The sequence below is a fragment of the Notechis scutatus genome, chromosome 1 (genome assembly GCF_049901735.1).
Source record: "Notechis scutatus isolate UNSWTSFEM ecotype Mainland chromosome 1, rNotScu1.2, whole genome shotgun sequence".
NCBI lineage: Eukaryota > Metazoa > Chordata > Lepidosauria > Squamata > Elapidae > Notechis > Notechis scutatus.
Window position 1 is genome coordinate 324,704,593 of NC_142009.1, and position 18,071 is coordinate 324,722,663.

Below are 18,071 nucleotides of genomic sequence, written 5' to 3' on the forward strand. Positions count from 1 at the left end.
GCTATGGCAGTGGATAGCTTTTTAAAGAAGTAGGCACATATTCCATCCGGTCCAATAGATAGGGATGGTTTTAGATTGCGTAGTGCTTTTTCAACAATGTCTTCTGTAAAATCGATATGTATTTGATCATTGTAGTTGTCTGTGGTTCGACTAGGAAGTACTGGGCTTGATCCATTGCTGTTTACAAATACTGAGCCTAAGAATGTGTTAAATCAGGGGTCCCCAACCACCGGGCCGCGGACCGGTCCCGGTCCGTGGAGCACTCTGTACCGGCCGCAAAGGAAAAAAATAAAAAAAATGGCGGCTTTCTTCGCCTTCGGTGAATGCTGCTGGGATCAGGGATCAAGGACACAAATGAGAGAAGGGGAGGGAGGAAGCAACCGAAGCCTGTCCTGCTCTCTGGCTCAGTGGCTTCGGCTTCCTCCCGCCTCATTCCTCTCTCAGTCGCTCTCTCGCTCCTCCACCAGCCCAGGAAGAAACTGCTTCAAAGAAGCCGGGGGTGGCTTTTCCTGTCGGCGCAGCTCCTCCGAAGCGCCCGTTTCACCCCCACCCCGCAGCCAATCAATCCAGGTTCAATCCAGTGCTCCGTTCTGCCTGCCTGCCTGCCTTCGTTTCTGGTAGTTTCGGAGCAGCTTCGGCTGAGAATAATAACTATTCGCCTCTTTTTCTCAGCCGAAGCTGCTCTGAAACTACCAGAAACCAAGGCAGGCAGGCAGGCAGGCAGAACGGAGCACTGGATTGAACCGCTGGGCGGCGGGCAGGGTGGGACAGGGGTGAACGGGCGCTTCGGAGGATCCGAAACCACCAGAAACGAAGGCAGGCAGGCAGAACGGAGCACTGGATTGAACCGCGGGCGGCGGGCGGGCGGGGCGGGGGGTGAACGGGCGCTTCGGAGAAGCTGCGCTCCGAAACCACCAGAAACGAAGGCAGGCAGGCAGAATGGAGGATTGAACCGTGGGCGGCGGGGTGGGGGTGAACGGGCGCTTTGGGAAGCTGCGCCAACAGGAAAAGCCACCCTGCCGGCTTCTTTGAAGCAGTTTCTTCCTGGGCTGGTGGAGGAGTGAGAGAGCGACTGAGAGAGGAACGAGGCAGACACCTGAGGGATGAGGCTGAGGAGGGAGGGAGACACCTGAGGGATGGGGCTGATGAAGGCAGGGCCGAGAGGCGAGGCTTCTCAGCCGTCCTGCAGGGACTATCTGTCGCTCGGGGTTGCAATGAGGAGGCATTGGCGTTCCCTGAACTTGGTGGTTTGCTGGCAGACGTTTTATTACCCGACTAGGTAACAACATCAGATGTTACCTAGTCAGATAATGAAACGTCTGCAAGCAAACTCACCAAACTCGACCCCCGGTCCTTGAAAAAGTGTTTCTCAGTGAAACTGGTCCCTGGCACAAAAAGGTTGGGGACCACTGTGTTAAATGATGGTGTTGTCATTGCAGTCTTTGCCATTAGGTCCTTTCAGGGGTGGGATGGACCTTGAGTCTTTTAGTTTGTTGTTTACAAAATAGTAGAAAGCACGGGTGGAATTTGTGCGTAGAAGGTTTTCCTCTTGTTTCATGTGATAATTAGTGCATTCCGTTTTTATCTGGTGGCATAGATTTTTGTATCGGCTTCTGAAGTTGGCAACGTGACCAGATTTGTTTTTTCGCCAGAGTGATCTCTTTTTGGATTGAAGCTTCCTTATTGTTATGGGTAATCTGTTTTTCCTGGTTTTGGGAGTTGTTATTGGTACATATAGTTTGATGGCTCTTTTGATTTCTAGTAAGAATATGTTGTAATGGTCTTCAACAGTATTGCATCCAGTAAATAGAAATTGCCAGTCAAGGGAAAAGAGATCGTTGATTATAAGATCATAGCTGCCTTTTTTGAAGTTATAATTCGGGATTTTGTCGTTGTGATGATTTTTGTGTGGACATATGTTGAGACAAAAGTCAATCATGTTGTGATCACTGTTGGAAAAGGGTTCTTTAATTTGTATTTCATAAATTGAAATCAAACCATTGCAGAAGATGAGATTGAGGCAGTTGTTAAGCCTAGTATTGTTGGTTACTAGTTGTTCCAGTCCCAGATTTGTTACAGCATTGTAGAAGATTGCATGTATGGGTTCAGTTGTACATTTGTTTAGGGTCCAGTTAATATGAGGTAGATTGAAGTCACCAAGAAAGATAAAAGCGTGAGGGCAGGATGCTGCCCATGTTAGTAGTGTATTTAGCTTGTTTACATGTTCGATGTCATAATCAGGGGCTCTGTAACATAGTAAGAACCGAAATGTAATATTTAAGGTCAGTTCACAGATAATGGTCTCAGGAAGAGCAAGCTCTTGGGTAACTTGGATGTTTTTAGATGTAAGGACTTTTTATAGAAGTTAGCAACACCACCTCCTCTACAGATTTCATGATCGGATCGGTCAACATGATAGTCTCTTACTGAGGTAATGGAGTCAGGGAGAGATGCATTGAGCCATGTTTCACAGACAAATACGATGTTGAACTTAGCCGTATTTAGTAAGAGGAGAAATTCAGGTATTTTATTTACAAGGCTTCTTGCATTGAGTAGCTTGCATTTAAGGCCAGTTGTAGTTTGAATTGAGGTAGTTGGGGGCATGTGTGCCTAGTCTTGAGTGATGGTGGATTGGTTGAAGAAGGTTTGAATGCCGAGTTGTGGTTTGTGTGACTTTCTTTTGATACAGTCTGCACGGTAATCAATGTACAGGTCACACCTACCATTCATTCAGCACCATTGTAAGTTCGGAAGGTCGCTGAATGAGTGGTTGTTCAACAAGGATCACCTGTACAGAGCTGATGGTGGCTTGTGACAGATTATGCCTGTATGAGTTTTCCCTACAGACCAGTCTGGGAGTGTTCCTTAGGGTACGGAAGTGTTCTGGAAGATTAGGCAACCAAACAGCCTGCCAGGGCAGTGCTGATTAACAATAAAAAGCAAACCTAAATTGAACATGAGGTTCAAGCTGACCTGATTGCTTTCCAGAATTCATAGTTTAGGTTAATTAGACTTTACAGTATTATAGAAAGTTGGACCAGGAAGCAGTTCATTGGCTACTGTGATGAGTTTGTGAGGCGGCTGGGAGATAAGATTACATATATTCACCTGGAAGCCAACTGCACAAATCCTGTTGATGAGGCAGAAATTCCAATTTGTGGTACTTGAATCAATGTAGTAGAATGCAGTGTAGAGTTGCAGGATGGGGATTTTTCCTAGTGGGCAAAGCAACAGCAGAGCTTGGAATGTCTGGTAGGAAGGAAGAAGGCAAGGACGGCTCCTCGTCAGCAATTCACAGAGTATAACAACAGTAATGCCGATATTTGCCTTAATTTGGCAAGATTCTGTCTGTAGGTGAACAACAATAAAGAAATTACTTAAAAATAACTCCATGTGTCATTCTTGGTTCTTTGGGCCCCACAGTCTATATATTCTGAAGAACAGTATATAATCCTCTATTAGTGTCAGTTCTATCACTAATGGATTAGACCTCTGTCCTATCTAAATGGTGAGAGCTACCTGGAAAAATAAAGGAAGGTTGGGTATAGGCATTAATGATATTTGGAAGAGCTGCCTCAAAAGAAGAGATGATGTTCCCCTTCTTGAGAAGCTATCACGTAATCTGGTGAGTTTGGGCAACTGTTGGCCTGTGTCTGAGTTTCCAAGATAAGATAACATGGAACAGCAGTTGCAGAGATCTCTGGATTAAAGTTGGTTATCTGCAACCTGCTCAGTTGGGTCTCAAGGCTGGGTATGTGATTACGATCACACAGATTGCTGTTATGTATGACCTGGGGATTTGGAAGCCAATAGATTCTGGAATAATGGTTCATTATGGTTCTGGATGTGGACTAGTCTGCAATGAGTCCTATTGACTCCCAGCTCCATCTTGAAGAACAAGTGACAGCTATGATCAAGATGACCTTTATAAACTCCATTGTGTGCACTGGTTGGAGATGTTTCTGAAACAGAAGGCATTTTTGATGGACACGCAGAACCTTCTCGTCTAACGCTTGGTTTACTGCAACTTGTTCTGCATGGGGCTGCTCTTGAAGATTGTTTAGAAGCTGAAACTGACCTGGAGTACAGAAGCATATGTAGAAATGGTCTTGACCCACTTTGTCATCTGTGCTTTGGGAACTATCCTACTTTCCATACCGTTAGGCTCCTAGATTCAATTCAAGATGTTGAGTTTTACCTTTAAATCCCACTATGGCTTATGATCTAGATAGCTTCAAGACTGTCTGTTCCTTGAGGAATCTGCCTGATGATGATGTTATCCATTCAGTCATATCCGATTCTTGGTGACTCTATGGGCCAGGGCCCGCCACATCTTCCATTCTTGCACTACTTTTTGAGTTTTTCTATGCTTTGGCTGGTGTCAACTTTCATGGTATCCAGCCATTGTGTTCTTTGGTGGCCTAGTTTCCTTTTATGGAATCTGCCAGTCCAGTGTGATTCAGGAAGGCAAATGTACCAGAAGCCCCTCCTTTAAGGAAATGACCACACCTAGGATTTGGGACTGAACTCTCTTGGTGATGGGGCCCTTACTCTGGACCCCATCTCCTTGGTAAAATGAGGACCCAGATTGTTGGGGGCAATATGCTAATATTTGTAAAGCACTAAAGAGAGCGCTGTAAAGCACTATGGAGCAGTATATACACGTTTAAGTGCTATTGTTATCTTTGTTTGTATTTTGGAAGTCTTCTGGAAGGCCTACAGAGTGGATATGATAGTTGCTCCTGAAGTAGTTGGTGTCATGTGATGGGAATGAGAGGGACAATGTAGAGTTTTGTTGCATTTTATAAGTTTTAAACCTAATGCCATATGAAGAAATTGTAAATTGTTAGTTTGACTGAAGCTTCCATGGAGGGGCATAGAAGCATGGAAGAATTATGCAAACGCTCCACTGGATTAGGAAAATTTCTTGCCAAAATACACCCCACTGTATGCCATTAATTATAATAACTGTAATTTAGAGATACAACAAGAGAAATGGGAAGAAATCACTTTCACCAAAGGAAGGGTTGGTATATCATCCTTAACCCTAAGAGAATGACTGTGTCCAAATAAATTAAACCATGTTCATGAAGTTTAGCTCATACTAGACAATGGCTGGATACCCAATCCAATTTTAGTATATCCTACTTTGTAGTCCACAGAGACACAAATGATTCAAAATTGCCAAATATTTGGGAAGGGTTAAATAGACTTATTGTGGATAGTTCCCAGACAACAAACATTTGCCTTCAAGATGAGAACACAGTTATATAGATAAGTATGTTTTGTGTTTTTATTTCACATGTTGTGGTTTACTTGAAATATTAGTATATTATAGAAAATAATGATAATAGCAACATCTATGCATTGACAAAAATTTCCCCTGTCAATTACAAAAGGCCACACTGTTTAGATCCACATGTATATTATGCCAATATATTATGACTTCCTTGGTTCCTGAGAAGAACACAATGTGCCAGCTAAAGAACTGGCAACTGTGATTTCACATTGTTGTGTTTATAATCACAGTAACAGAAAATGAAGAAGCTAAAGTTTCTCTGGGACTGAAGAATTCAAACAGACAAGCACCGGCCACATAACATGCCAGACTTAACAATTGTTGATAAGAAAAACAAAGTTTGGATAGTGGATCTGGAGACAGCAGAAGAGAAGAGAAAGAACAGAGAAGATGACAAAATACAAAGACCAGCAAATAGAAATAGAGAAGCTGTGGCAAAAGAAAGCAAAGATAGTACTATTAATACAGGTAATCTTTGACTCACAACTGCAATGGAGCCCAACATTTCTTTTGTTAAGTGAGACATTTGTTAAGTGAACGTTGCCCCATTTTACGGCCTTTCTTGTCACAGTTGTTAAGGGAATCACTGCAGTTGTGAAGTTAGTGCCACAATATTCAATGAATCTGGCTTCCCCACTGACTTTGCTTGTCAGAAGGTTGCATAAGGTGATCGCATGACCCCGTGACACTGCAAATGTCATAAATGCGAGTCAGTTGATCAGGGATGCTGCAATGGTTGTAAGTGTGAAAAGTGGTTTTAAGTCATTATTTTTCAATGACGGAACTTTGAATGGTTACTAAACGGACTGTTGTAAGTGGAGGACTACCTGTAATAGGAATCTGGGTGGCAATCCCAAAACAACTGGAGCACCATTAAAGGAGATTATTTGTAGCTCAGGGTTGAAATGAGGGCTCCTTGGTGTTCTCTGTTTTTGGTTGGAGCATCCCTTGAACACCATCGGCATTGAGAAAATCACCATCAGTCAATTGCAAAAGGCAGCTTTTCTCAGAACAGCTTACATCCTGCGACAATCAGGACGTAACACCGTCAGACCTCCACATCTGCCTCTCCCAAGTCTTGGGAAGGGCTTGATAGGTGGATAAAAATGCCAAATCCGACTGATTTTGTTACCAACCATAAGACATTTAAAGTACAGCTTTAAACAATTTAGGACATTAAAAATGAATAAACAAATAAACACATATCTCTGTTGGGAAACAAACCCAGTGCTTGACAAAGACATTTATATTTCAAATGGGTAAATAAGGAGTAGTGTTTCCTTTCCTGCAAGCAGCACTTTGTTTTTAAGCTGCAGCCGTGTCCACAGTTTATCTGAGGGCTTCTTGAATGGCAATGCACACTTGCCTGCAACATTTGACACAGCAGGTGAAAAGGAGAAAAATCCCAAAAATCCTAAATGCCCAGGCCACGATAGTTCCATCACCTAAGATATTTTCAATGGAACACTTTTTCTGCTGGCATCTAATTTGATCATGTAACTCCATGGTTTTGTGGTCGTGCATCTCTCTAGGAGAAAAAGGAAGGGTTCAGAGACAAGGCAATGAATATGTCATTGAACTGACTCTCTTGACTCTTTTGTTCCAATCCCATAAACCAAGGGTCTTCAAACTTGACAGCTTTAAGACTTGTGGACTTCAACTCCCAGAATTCCTGAACTAAGATGACTGGAGGAGGAATTCTGGGAGTTGAAGTCCACAAGTCTTAAAGCTGACAAGTTTGAAGAACTTGCCATAAGCACTCCTCAAAGGGTTCATTAAAGTCTACTGATTGGAGCACATAGTTGCCTGTGATACAGGACTCTTTGACAAATGATTTCCCTCGATCTCACTCTTGACCCTCATCTTCTTTCACCCCTGGATGTATATTCTCCAATGGGAAACATCCATAGCCAAGAGCAATCAATCATGCTCTCCAGTAATAATCTTGCATGCTGGAAGCTTCGGCAGCCTAGCAATTATCTAAGGCAGGGGTCCCCAACCACCGGGCCGGACCGTGCCGGGCCGTGGAGCACTCTTTACCGGGCCGCAAAGAAAAAAATTTAAAAAAAATGGCGGCTTTCTTCGCCTTCGGTGAATGCTGCTGGGATCGGGATCAAGGACACAAATGAAAGAAGGGGAGGGAGGAAGCAACCGAAGCCTGTCCTGCTCTCTGGCTCAGCTCTCTCAGTCGCTTTCTCGCTCCTCCACCAGCCCAGGAAGAAACTGCTTCAAAGAAGCCGGGGTGGGGTGGGGGTGGCTTTCCTGTCGCCGCAGCTTCCCAGCGCCCGTTTCACCACCCGCCCGCCCGCTCGCTCGCTCGCGGTTCAATCCAGTGCTCCGTTCTGCCTGCCTGCCTGTCTGGTTGTTTGGGAGCAGCTTCGGCTGAGAATAATAACTATTTGCCTCTTTTTATCAGCGAAGCTGCTCCGAAGCGAAGAAGGCAGGTAGAGCGGAGCACTGTGGATTGAACTGCGGCGGGCGGGCGGGCGGGGTGGGGTGAAACGGGCGCTTCGGGAAGCTGTGGCGACAGGAAAAGCCACCCCACCCCTCACCCCGGCTTCTTTGAAGCAGTTTCTTCCTGGGCTGCTGTAGGAGCGATAGAGTGACTGAGAGAGGAACGAGGCAGACACCTGAGGGAGGGAGGGAGGGAGACACCTGAGGGATGGGGCTGAGGGAGGCAGGGCCGAGGCGCTCCTGAACTTGGTGGTTTGCTGGCAGACGTTTATTACCCGACTAGGTAACAACATCAGATGTTACCTAGTCAGGTAATGAAACGTCTGCAAGCAAACTACCAAACTCGGATTCTCCCCCCTGGTCCTTGAAAAAATGTTTCTGCTTGAAACCGGTCCCTGGTACAAAAAGGTTGGGGACCACTGATCTAAGGTATGCATTACTCCCCCTACTCCCTTTCTGCTGACAACTCTAAAAGACCAGAGGAATATTTTTGAGTTGACAGGATCATATGACCTCAGGACACAGCAAGCGTCATAAATTATGAGCCAAGCACCTGAATTTTGATCACATGACCATGGGGATCCTGTAACAGTGCTAGGTGTGAAAAAGTCACAAGTCACTTTTTTCAGTGCTGTTGTAACTTTGAACGGTCACTAAACGGATAGTTGTAAGTCTAGAACTTGGTACTTGGTATATTTATTTCTTGGTACTTTGTACTTGGTATATTTCTTTCACCATTCAAACATCTTAAAAGATCTTAATCTGTTTTCCCACCTTAAGAGAGAGGGGGAAAGAATATAATTTCTGATTAAACTCCTGGATAGCTAATTTTTTAATATATTTTACTTCAGAATTCTAAGGAAGGTAACTGAAGGAGACCACAGGGAGTGAAGCTAGTAACCTCTTGAAAAGGAATTAAATCTCCATCTTGGGGAAAAGGATACTATTGGCTCCAGCTTTGTATCAACCTTCCACATTTTCAGGCATGCGTATTATATGTATTTATGTGTCTGTTGCTTTCCTTCCCGCCGTGACTAGCTTTAGCAGAGGTTGAAACTGAGACCTTCCGCATGATCAAAGCATCTTGGCCTTCTGAACATTAACATGAGAAGCCACCAAACCATCAGAAAGCAAAGACAGTTGTCCCAATTTGACATTCACCAGGTACAGGTTAATCAAAATGGAACTTTATTTGCCAAGTTCTGTGTAACAGTGCAATGTAATACAAGCTCTAACAAATCCACAGCAGGGAATTTCTTCAAAACTTAAAGGTGAATATATAGAATTATAATTTTGTGTTCTTACTGTTGCTCCTTCATCTCTTGTAATTTGGAGAGTTGCTGCTTAAGCTGTTGAATCTCCTCTAAAGAAAGGAACCAAGAGTCACAAATTATCTTCTGCTTCTTAAACTAAGGTAATATTGCAGTACCTTTCCCCACTCTCTGCAATTTCTTTCCTTTATATTCAAGCATGACTTAGAGTTTTCTTGACATTATTGAAAGGTTGGGCTTAAACGCTTTCCCTCCAAACTTTCACACAGCACATCTGTTACCATAATGCCCCTTAAGCATCTGATAAATTGACCCAGGGATTAGAGATCTGAAGAGATACAATTCAGTTTTGGTGCCCCCAAAGTCAAATGATACCGGAGCCTCTCCAAGTTATTAATATCAAGGTAGAGCAGGTAAAAATCAGACTACAATTCCATAAAAAAGATGGGTTCATTCCTTAGATCATTTCTGATTTGTCAAATATATCAAAAGGGCAACTGAAGTAGGGCTCTGACTTTGATTGTCCAAGAAAAGTCTTTCTCCTTAAACAGATGCTATAAGACTGGGGATCAAAAAAGGAGTTTATTGGAGAAAGGGAAATAAAGGCCTTGCAGTTCAAAGGGACCTCTCAAAAATTCTTTTTTTTTTTCATTTTTCTATGAAAATCTAGTCTGACAAGGCTCTTATGACCCTCACTAATTGATTAAAATCTGCTTTGCTTCTGCATGCATTCCCACCATCTCTTCAAAGAGGATTGTTCTATACCCTGTTACGGGTTCGTTGTGCATCTTGGTGGGTATCCTTGCCCAACAGGGTTGTTCCACAGCTTTATTCTTTATTAGCATTCGCCAAATAGAGCCTCTAGTTTCCATAATTTAGGACATTGCCCTGTCTAACTAGTTGCAACCCCCCCACCACATTTTCCCTGTATTTTCCTTTCTCCAATAAACTCTTTTAAAAAAAAAATCTGGATATGTTTTCATTGGTCTTGTAAGATAATTTCTCATGGAAATTTCTACATGCACAGAGGTTACATAGTTACTCCGTCTGTTTCAGGATTGACATGAATTAAACTTTCCAAAATTTAAAAAGGCAAAGAACTCTCCAGTTGGGGAGCTAGAGGGTGACCCACTATCATCATTTTTATTGGGGCACCCTTGGGAGTCTGTCACCAAATTTTAAATTATTAATTCCCCACAAAAATGGGGGAACTTTCAAAAAACTTTTAACAGGGCAAATGAGCAAATTCCCCAAAACTTTGGAGGTAAATCAGCTAGTCATGCCCCTGTTGGAATCTGATTCCGAGGGAGAGGTGGAACAGCTGACAGGGTGTGGGAGGATAAGGGGCCAATGTGAGTTGCGTGGTTTATGGGGGAGGAAAGGGGCCTGATCCCCTTCATTGGCTGCAGCTGGGAAGACTGTTTAAAAGGGCAAACTGTACTTGGTGGAATTTTTCTCCAGCCAATGATAATTGGACATTGGGGGCCAAGTTGGAGGTATTAAAGGGATTTTACCTATTTTTGTGACTTTGTTGCTTTTGTGCAGGGTGGGATTCAAATTTCTTAACAATTGGTTCTGTGGGCATGGCTTAATTTGTGGGTGTGGCTTCATGGTCATGTGACTGGGTGGGTGTGGCTTGCTGACTGGGTGTGGCTAGGTGGTCATGTGACTGGGATGGACATGGCTAGGTGGTCATGTGAGTGGGATGGGTGTGGCCAGGTGGCCATGTGACTGGCAAACCAAATATAAGTGGTCCTCGCTTAATGGCCAGTTGCTTAGCAAGTGTTCTAATTTACGACTGACCTCCCCAGAGCTACTTGACCTGTTTTTGGTGTTTTGACAGCGATGCACACACAAACACGCACATGCACACACACTTATGACCAGTTAAAACAGTTAAAACAAACCTATATTTGCTTGCTTTGCTGTGGGCAGTAAAGCAGGATTAGCAAATTCAGCCACTTGCCAAAACTGACCAGCAATCCATGGCCATCTCACATTGCAGTTGTGAACTGTGGATGGTCTCCCATTGTCTGGGGAAGTCCACACATTTTAAAGTTGTGAAGGTTGAGAAATATTGCATTAACTATTACTTATAGCAGAGGTGTCACACTTGATTTCACTGATGGTCACATCAGGCTTGTGTTTGACCTCAGGGGGCAGGGTGGGCATGGCTGGGGTGGGCATGGCCAGCTTGACATCCTGCAGCCTGTGTGTGGCTCTCCCAGACTCTGTGTGATGACCTGGGACGTGGCACAAAGGCAACAGAGTTGCCAGAAGAGTCCCTTTAATTATCTCCAACTTTTCCCCCAGTGTCCAGGTTATCTTTGGCTTGAGAAAAGCTCTCTCAGGAACAGCTTTTAAGTGGAGAAAAATCAATCCGAAAACAAAGTACATACAAACTGTACCTAAAATTTCAAATAAACCACACCGCAGTAATTAATTTGACAGGGCAGGAGAAGGAATTGCAGCCTTGAAAGCACAGCCAAACCCACACAGTTGGGAAGACGCCAGGAACACAGATAAGCCTCCATGATACCAGATAATTCATGATTTGCTTCCAACAACTTGCTGTGTGTAACTTCCCTTTTTAAATACTATGTTCCCAGCTGCAGCTAATGAAGGGAATCGGGGCCCTTTCTTCCACTGTAAGCCATGCAACTCACGTTGTTCCCTTCTCCATTCTTACCTGCGTGCCCTAGGATGAAGAGGTGGCAGGCCTGGGTCTTCCTCTGAATTCCCTCTGCCTTGCTCTACCTCTTCTCTGCTCTGCCCAGCTGGACTTTGCCCTTCCCCAGTTTCTTCCACAGCCAACGGAGCGGGCCTCCTGCAGCCCTCTGCCAGCAAAAACAGAGCCCGGGAGGGCTGTGCGCAGCCCTCTCATGCTCCATTTTCACTGACAGAGGGCTTGCAGGAGGACATTGCAGCCAAAAACAGAGCCCGGGAGGGCCGCACGCATCCCTCCCAAGCTCCGTTTTCGCTGACCAAGGCACCGAGGGCCGGTCCTTTGCTGTTTCCAGGGTAGCCCCATGGGCCAGATCTAAGGCCTTGAGTTTAACACTCCTGACTTATAGTAATTCTTTTCAGTTTTTTGCCAACTCGAGGGTGAGTAGAAAGTTGTTTAACCTGGAAGTAGAGAATTTCCTGTATTAGGTCAGCCACATGGTCATTACTTACCTTTGTTTTCTTCAGTTTTATGATTTGTAGACTTGAGTTGTTCTTCCAATGTTTTCTAATGGGGGAAAGAAAACCAACTCAAAATGGAATGATCACGTGATTCAAAAATGAGTATCATTACCAAAGAACATGAAGAAATAAGATGTATCAGATGATAATCAGTTAGATGTCTAGAATTAGGAAATAGAGGCCATGACACCCAGGACCTCAGAATTGCATATACCTATTGAGCTGCCTGGATAGATTTTTAAGTTCATTCCAGTGGTGGGATTCAAACATTTTTTTACTAATGGTTCTATGGGCGTGGTTTGGTGGGTGTGGCAGGGGAAAGATACTGTAAAATCTCCATTCCCACCCCATCCCACTAACCTGCTTTCCAGCTCCATTCTCCTCTGCAGGATAACAAAAGAAGACCCAGCCAATCAGCTGGGACTTGGGTGGCAGAGAATAGATGGAGACGGGGCCATTTAGAAGTGATCTTCTGAACTACTCAAAATTTCTGCTACCAGTTCTCTAGAACTTGTCAGAACTTGCTGAATACCACCTCTGGTTCATTCCAATGCTTATTTCTATCATTCTTTTATGCATTTATTGTTTCCTACAGTTGTCAAATGCTTTTTTTTCTTTCTAATGCTCCAAATGAATGATTTATATTTAAAAAAAGTAAAATAACAAAAGAGATACAACAAACAGATCAGTTCCAAGATTTCTGAAGTTCATGTAGGTTCATCCAAAAATCTTACGCAGTCTGAAAATTCTTCTGTATATATCAGAGTAACATGTTTTTCATTCATTCATAAACTTCAACTTCAACAGATATTCAGAGACCAATTTCAATTTACTCACAAAATTTGGCAAAGCAGTTCGCTGTCAAATTCAGGTGGGTCAAAGTCAAGCTGAGTTGCATCAAAATATCTGGAAATTATGGGTAGCACCATCCACCTCTCCACTAACCTTTATGTGTCAGAGGTAACTTTAGAAATAATTGCTCTAATCTGAACCAAACAACACCACCACGATGATCTGGTGTGTTGTGTGCCTGGTTGTGATTGTAACTGTCCCTTTTAATGATGTTGCTCTTAACAACTAAACTTAGATGGGGAAAATCCCCACTCAGATGGTTGGATGGGTTCACCAATGAACAAACTGCCCTGAATAGGTTGAGTTTTCATTGGATGATTTTAAATCAATCTACCTACCAGCCCACACTGAACCAGCGAAGTACAGTAGATTGTACCCATAATATTTAATGAAGAGGACTTTATCTTCTGGAGACTAAAACAAACATACGAAGAACGGTTACAGGAACAGGGCATGGCTAGTCTAGTGAAGAGAAGGACCAGGGGAGACATGACAGCAGTCTTCCAATATCGGAGGGGATGCCACAGAGAGGAGGAAGGGGTGAAGCTATTTTCCAAAGCACCCGAAGGCCAGACAAGGAATAACGGATGGAAACTGATCCAGGAGAGATTCAACCTGGAAATAAGGAGAAATTTTCTGACAGGGAGAGCAATCAACCAATGGAACAGCTTGCCCTCAGAAGTTGTGGGAGCTTCATCACTGGAGGCTTTCAAGAAGAGATTGGACTGGCATTTGTCAGAAATGGTGGGCAGGGGGTAGGACTAGATGACGTAGGTCCCTTCCAACTCTGTTAATCTGTAATCTCCAACACAGTGTTTCTCAACCTCAGTAACTCTAAGACATATGGACTTCAACTCCCAGAATTCCTTGAGTTGAGGCCCACGCTTCTTAAAGTTACTGAGACTGAATCACACTTGATTCAGACCAATAGCCAAAATATTTATTATTATTTACCCTTCAAGAAATAAAAACAACTGCAACTTCTGTTGCTATGCCAAAAGATCTGGAAAAGTACCTGGGCACAATAGGAATGGACAGAATCTCAAGTCATCACTTTCAAAAATTTGCATTACTTGGAACAGTGCAAGTACAGGTAGTCCTCAACTTACCACAGTTCATTTAGTGACCGTTCAAAGTTACGACGGCACTGAAAAAAGCGACTTAAGACTACTTTTCACACTTATGGCTTTTGTAGCAGCCCCACGATCATGGGATCAAAATTCAGAAGCTTGGCAACTGGGTTCATACTTATGACTGTTGTTGGGTCTCAAGATCATTTGATCCCCTTTTGCGACCTGACAAGCAAAATCAATGGGGAAGAGCCAGATTCACTTAACAACCATGTTGCTAAGTTATCAACTGCAGTGATTCACTTAGCAACTGTGGCAATGAAGGTCATAAAATGGGGGGGGGAACTCACTTAACAAATGTCTCACTTAAGAATAGAAACGTTGGGCTCAGTCAGTAAGGTCGTAAGTCAAGAACTACCTGTATTACAACAATATCTCTAACTTCCCTATATCTTTTGGGAGAATCCACTGGTCAAAAGTATCAAATCCAGTCGTACAATTCTGGCAGGCTGTATTGGCAGACAACAATATTGATGTGTGTACGTATGTAAAAATGTGCAAAGATACACGGAGAGAGTTTTGTAGGCTGATTCTAAAGAGAGAAAAGGAGGGGGGCAATGCCATTTATGCATGCCTTCTTTTTCAGACAGCCATTCGTCTTCTGCGTTCAAATCCCTTTCTTGCACTTCCAGATGGGTTCACAGCAGAGGTGGCATTCAGCAGGTTCTGACCAGTTCTGGAGAACCGAAAGCGGAAATTTTGAGTAGTTCGGAGAACCAGCAAATACCACCTCTGACTGGCTCCGCCCTCATCTATTCTCTGCCTCCCATTGAGACCCAGCTGATCGGCTGGCTCTTCTTTTGTTGCCCTGCACAGGAGAACGGAGCTGGAAAGCAGGTTAGTGGGGTGGGGAGGGAATGGGGATTTTGCAGTATCCTTCCCCTGCCACACTCACCAAGCCACATCACACCCACCAAAACACGCCCACAGAACCAGTAGTAACAATAATTGAATCCCACTACCTTTTCACAGGCTGCAATAATTTGGGGATCTCTAGTCGAACCTGCATTCTCCAAGCTGTCCCTTTGTAGATGTGTTGGGATGACAATGTCCAGAACTCGTATACAGTTAGTCCTTGACTTATGACCACAATTGAGTCCAACATTTCTTTAACTAAGCAAGACAGTTATTAAGTGAGTTTTGCCCCATTTTATGACCTTTCTTGCCACAATTGTTAATTGGATCACTGCAGATATTGCAGTTAGTAACATGGCTGTTAAGTGAATTTGGCTTTCTTTCTGACTTGCTTGTCAGAAAGCCGCAAAAGGGGATCGGGTGACGCTGGGATACGGCAACCATCGCAAGTCCAGGCCAGTTGCCAAGTTGGTCCAAAGTTTGATCATGTGACTGTGGGGTTGCTACAATAGTCGTGTGAAAAACACTCATCACTCGCTTTTTCAGGGCCGTCGTAACTTAAACAGTCACTAAACGAATGGGTGTGAGTCGAAGACTAACTGTACAAGCGGATTTTGAAGTACCACCCAAGACCATCAAGAAAGTGCCAGGACAGAGCGATGGAGGAGGGCAGCCCAGGGCATATCAATATGAGCTCCAGCAAGAACCTGCCAGGTGATTCTGGAAGAGAACATGAAAGCCATGGCGTAATCTTAGCAGGAACAACACACCTGCCTGTTTAGTTAGCTGAAGAAAGTCAGCTAAATCCAGCTGGTTGGAGCAAACTGAGCCATTCTGCTGGGACTCAGGGGCGTCAAACTCAAGGCCCAGGAGCCAGATCTGATCCATGGAGTGCTTAGATCTGGCTTGTGAGGTCACCCTGGAAATAGCGGACCAGTCCGTGGTGTGTCTGCCAGCGAAAATGGAGCTTGCGAGAGCTGTGTGTAGCCCCCTGAGCTCTGTTTTCCCTGGCAGAGGGTTGCAGGAGGCCGTTGCAGCTGAAAGTGGAGCTCGGGAGCCCATTTTTGCTAGCAGAGTGCTCAGGCCACCACAGGTGCCCCCCAACACAAGAGACGTCATGCTGGCCATGGCCATGTCTCCCCCTCCTCCAAGGTCAATTGCAAACCTGATGCATCCCTCAATGAAATCGGGTTTGACACCCCTGTGCTTGGTCCCAAAAATACTCCATGCTTATTCATTCTAATCTTACTTTACAATGAATATCTTTTCCCCCTCCTTATTTTTCCTATGTTTGTTTATTCTAATCTTACTTTACAATGAATCTCTCCCCCCCACTCCCACATTTACTAGCTGTTTCTGCCAGGAATCTCTCTGCTGCTGAATCTTTCGGAGGTCCTCCTGAACACTTACCAGTTGACTCTGCAAGCTTTGGGTTTTCTCTTTTTCCTTCTCCAGAAACTGTCTGGTTAGTGCCAGGGATTGGTTGAAACCCGTGGATTCCTTTATCCACTTCTGGTTCTTTCCCAAAAGTTGCAAAGTCTTTTCTTGATCGTTCATAGACTTCTTGAGCTTCTCTATCCCCTTTTCCATCTTGGTCAGTTGCTTCCCCAGAGCCACATTTTCTGCCTCCAGTTGGGAGATGTTGTGAAGCCCCTTGTCTTGGTCTTTAGGGCAATTCCTGCCTAGCTCTGGTGGGGCCCGTGTGTAGTGAATGATCAATAAAGTAAGCACGATGACAGTGACAAGGATGAACCAACAGTAGCTTCTCACCCGTGTCCTAATGAAGTCCCAGAAAGTGTGATCCTTTAGACTCTCCATGTGTTTGGAACACTGACGACATGTTAGCAATCCACCCATGTTGGTTGAAAGCCGAGAGACACAGAAATTCTGGCTGCCCCTTTAAGAGAAAGATTCTGTTCTCCCTTATGCATTGTTTTTGAAGTTGCCCAATTTAGCGCATCCTCTTCCCTCCTCCCCTTTCTGTGCGTCCTCGTGATTTTGAAGAAGCAGATCCAGCAGTCAGGAGAAACGAAAGTGATCTCTCAGCTTGGAATCTCCAAAAATAAATAAAATAAAATAAAATAAAGAGCCAGCAGAAAGCAGTTTTTTAAAATGATGCCCCCAAATGGAAAAGGAGGAGAAACTACTCCGGAGGAGAGATTGCTGTGGTTATACGGCAATGGATTTTCCCGGCTACTTACAAGTCAACAAAACCATCAGAACAATTTCTGTTTTTGTTCTGATTTCTGTTTCTTTTTGCTTTGCTCCTTCCTGAGTCCTGAAAAGTGTTTCCCCATGAATTGAACTATACATAAAGTTACAGCAGCAGCTACAGCATCAGTGCTAATCTCCCTCCAATGAGCTTCCACCCATTGTCTTGCTCTTTGGTGCTTTGGAGCAGGGGTCTCCAACCTTGGCAACTTTAAGCCTGGAGGACTTCAATTCCCAGAATTCCCCGGCCAGCTTTGCTAGCTGGGAAATTCTGGGTGTTGAAGTCCTCCAGGCTTAAAGTTGCCAAGGTTGAAAACCCTTGCTTTGGAGAATGAACCAACACCCCCTTCCCTGTGACAGCCCTTCCAAGTACTGGAAGACAGCTATCATGTCACCTCTAAGCCTTCTCTTCGGTGTCCCTGAAGGGCTGATGCTTAGGTCTCTTGGATGGTATGAACACCCCAACATTTTGAAGAGAGCCACATTATGGATAGAGAGGACCGCTGGTTTGAAAGAGGGGTAAAAGAATCCATCTTTGTTAGAATTGAGCAGCCCTCTCTCAGCAGACGGGGAGGGTAAAACCCCCATCTATTTTTAGTCTGCAATGCCACAATCAATTGCACTTGGATTCAGGTGACCCTGAGGGCACAGATAAACCTTCAAGTGGCCTCAAGAGCTCTCAAAGAGAGTGATAACGACCAGATGACTGCAAATAAATACAATCTTTACATAGAGTGTGTGTGTGTGTGTGTGTATTATATATATGTAAAAATGTATAAATGTATATATGTGTGTGTGTATGTATGTATATAT

The 18,071-nt window shown here is 44.1% G+C and overlaps 1 protein-coding gene across 1 annotated transcript in view; it reads right to left on the minus strand.

Annotated features, from left to right (window-relative positions):
• Window positions 1–17,065, minus strand: part of LOC148133519 (uncharacterized) — a 32,332-nt gene extending 15,267 nt beyond the window's left edge. Inside the window, exons 1-4 of the mRNA XM_087964239.1 lie at window positions 16,458–17,065; window positions 12,202–12,256; window positions 9,059–9,116; window positions 6,745–6,827 (exon numbers count right to left, since the gene is read on the minus strand). Of these exons, the coding sequence (XP_087820365.1) occupies window positions 6,745–6,827; window positions 9,059–9,116; window positions 12,202–12,256; window positions 16,458–16,904 (643 nt within the window). The 5' untranslated portion in view covers window positions 16,905–17,065. The remainder of the gene's footprint in view (window positions 1–6,744; window positions 6,828–9,058; window positions 9,117–12,201; window positions 12,257–16,457) is intronic.
• Between the last annotated feature and the right edge of the window lie 1,006 nt (window positions 17,066–18,071).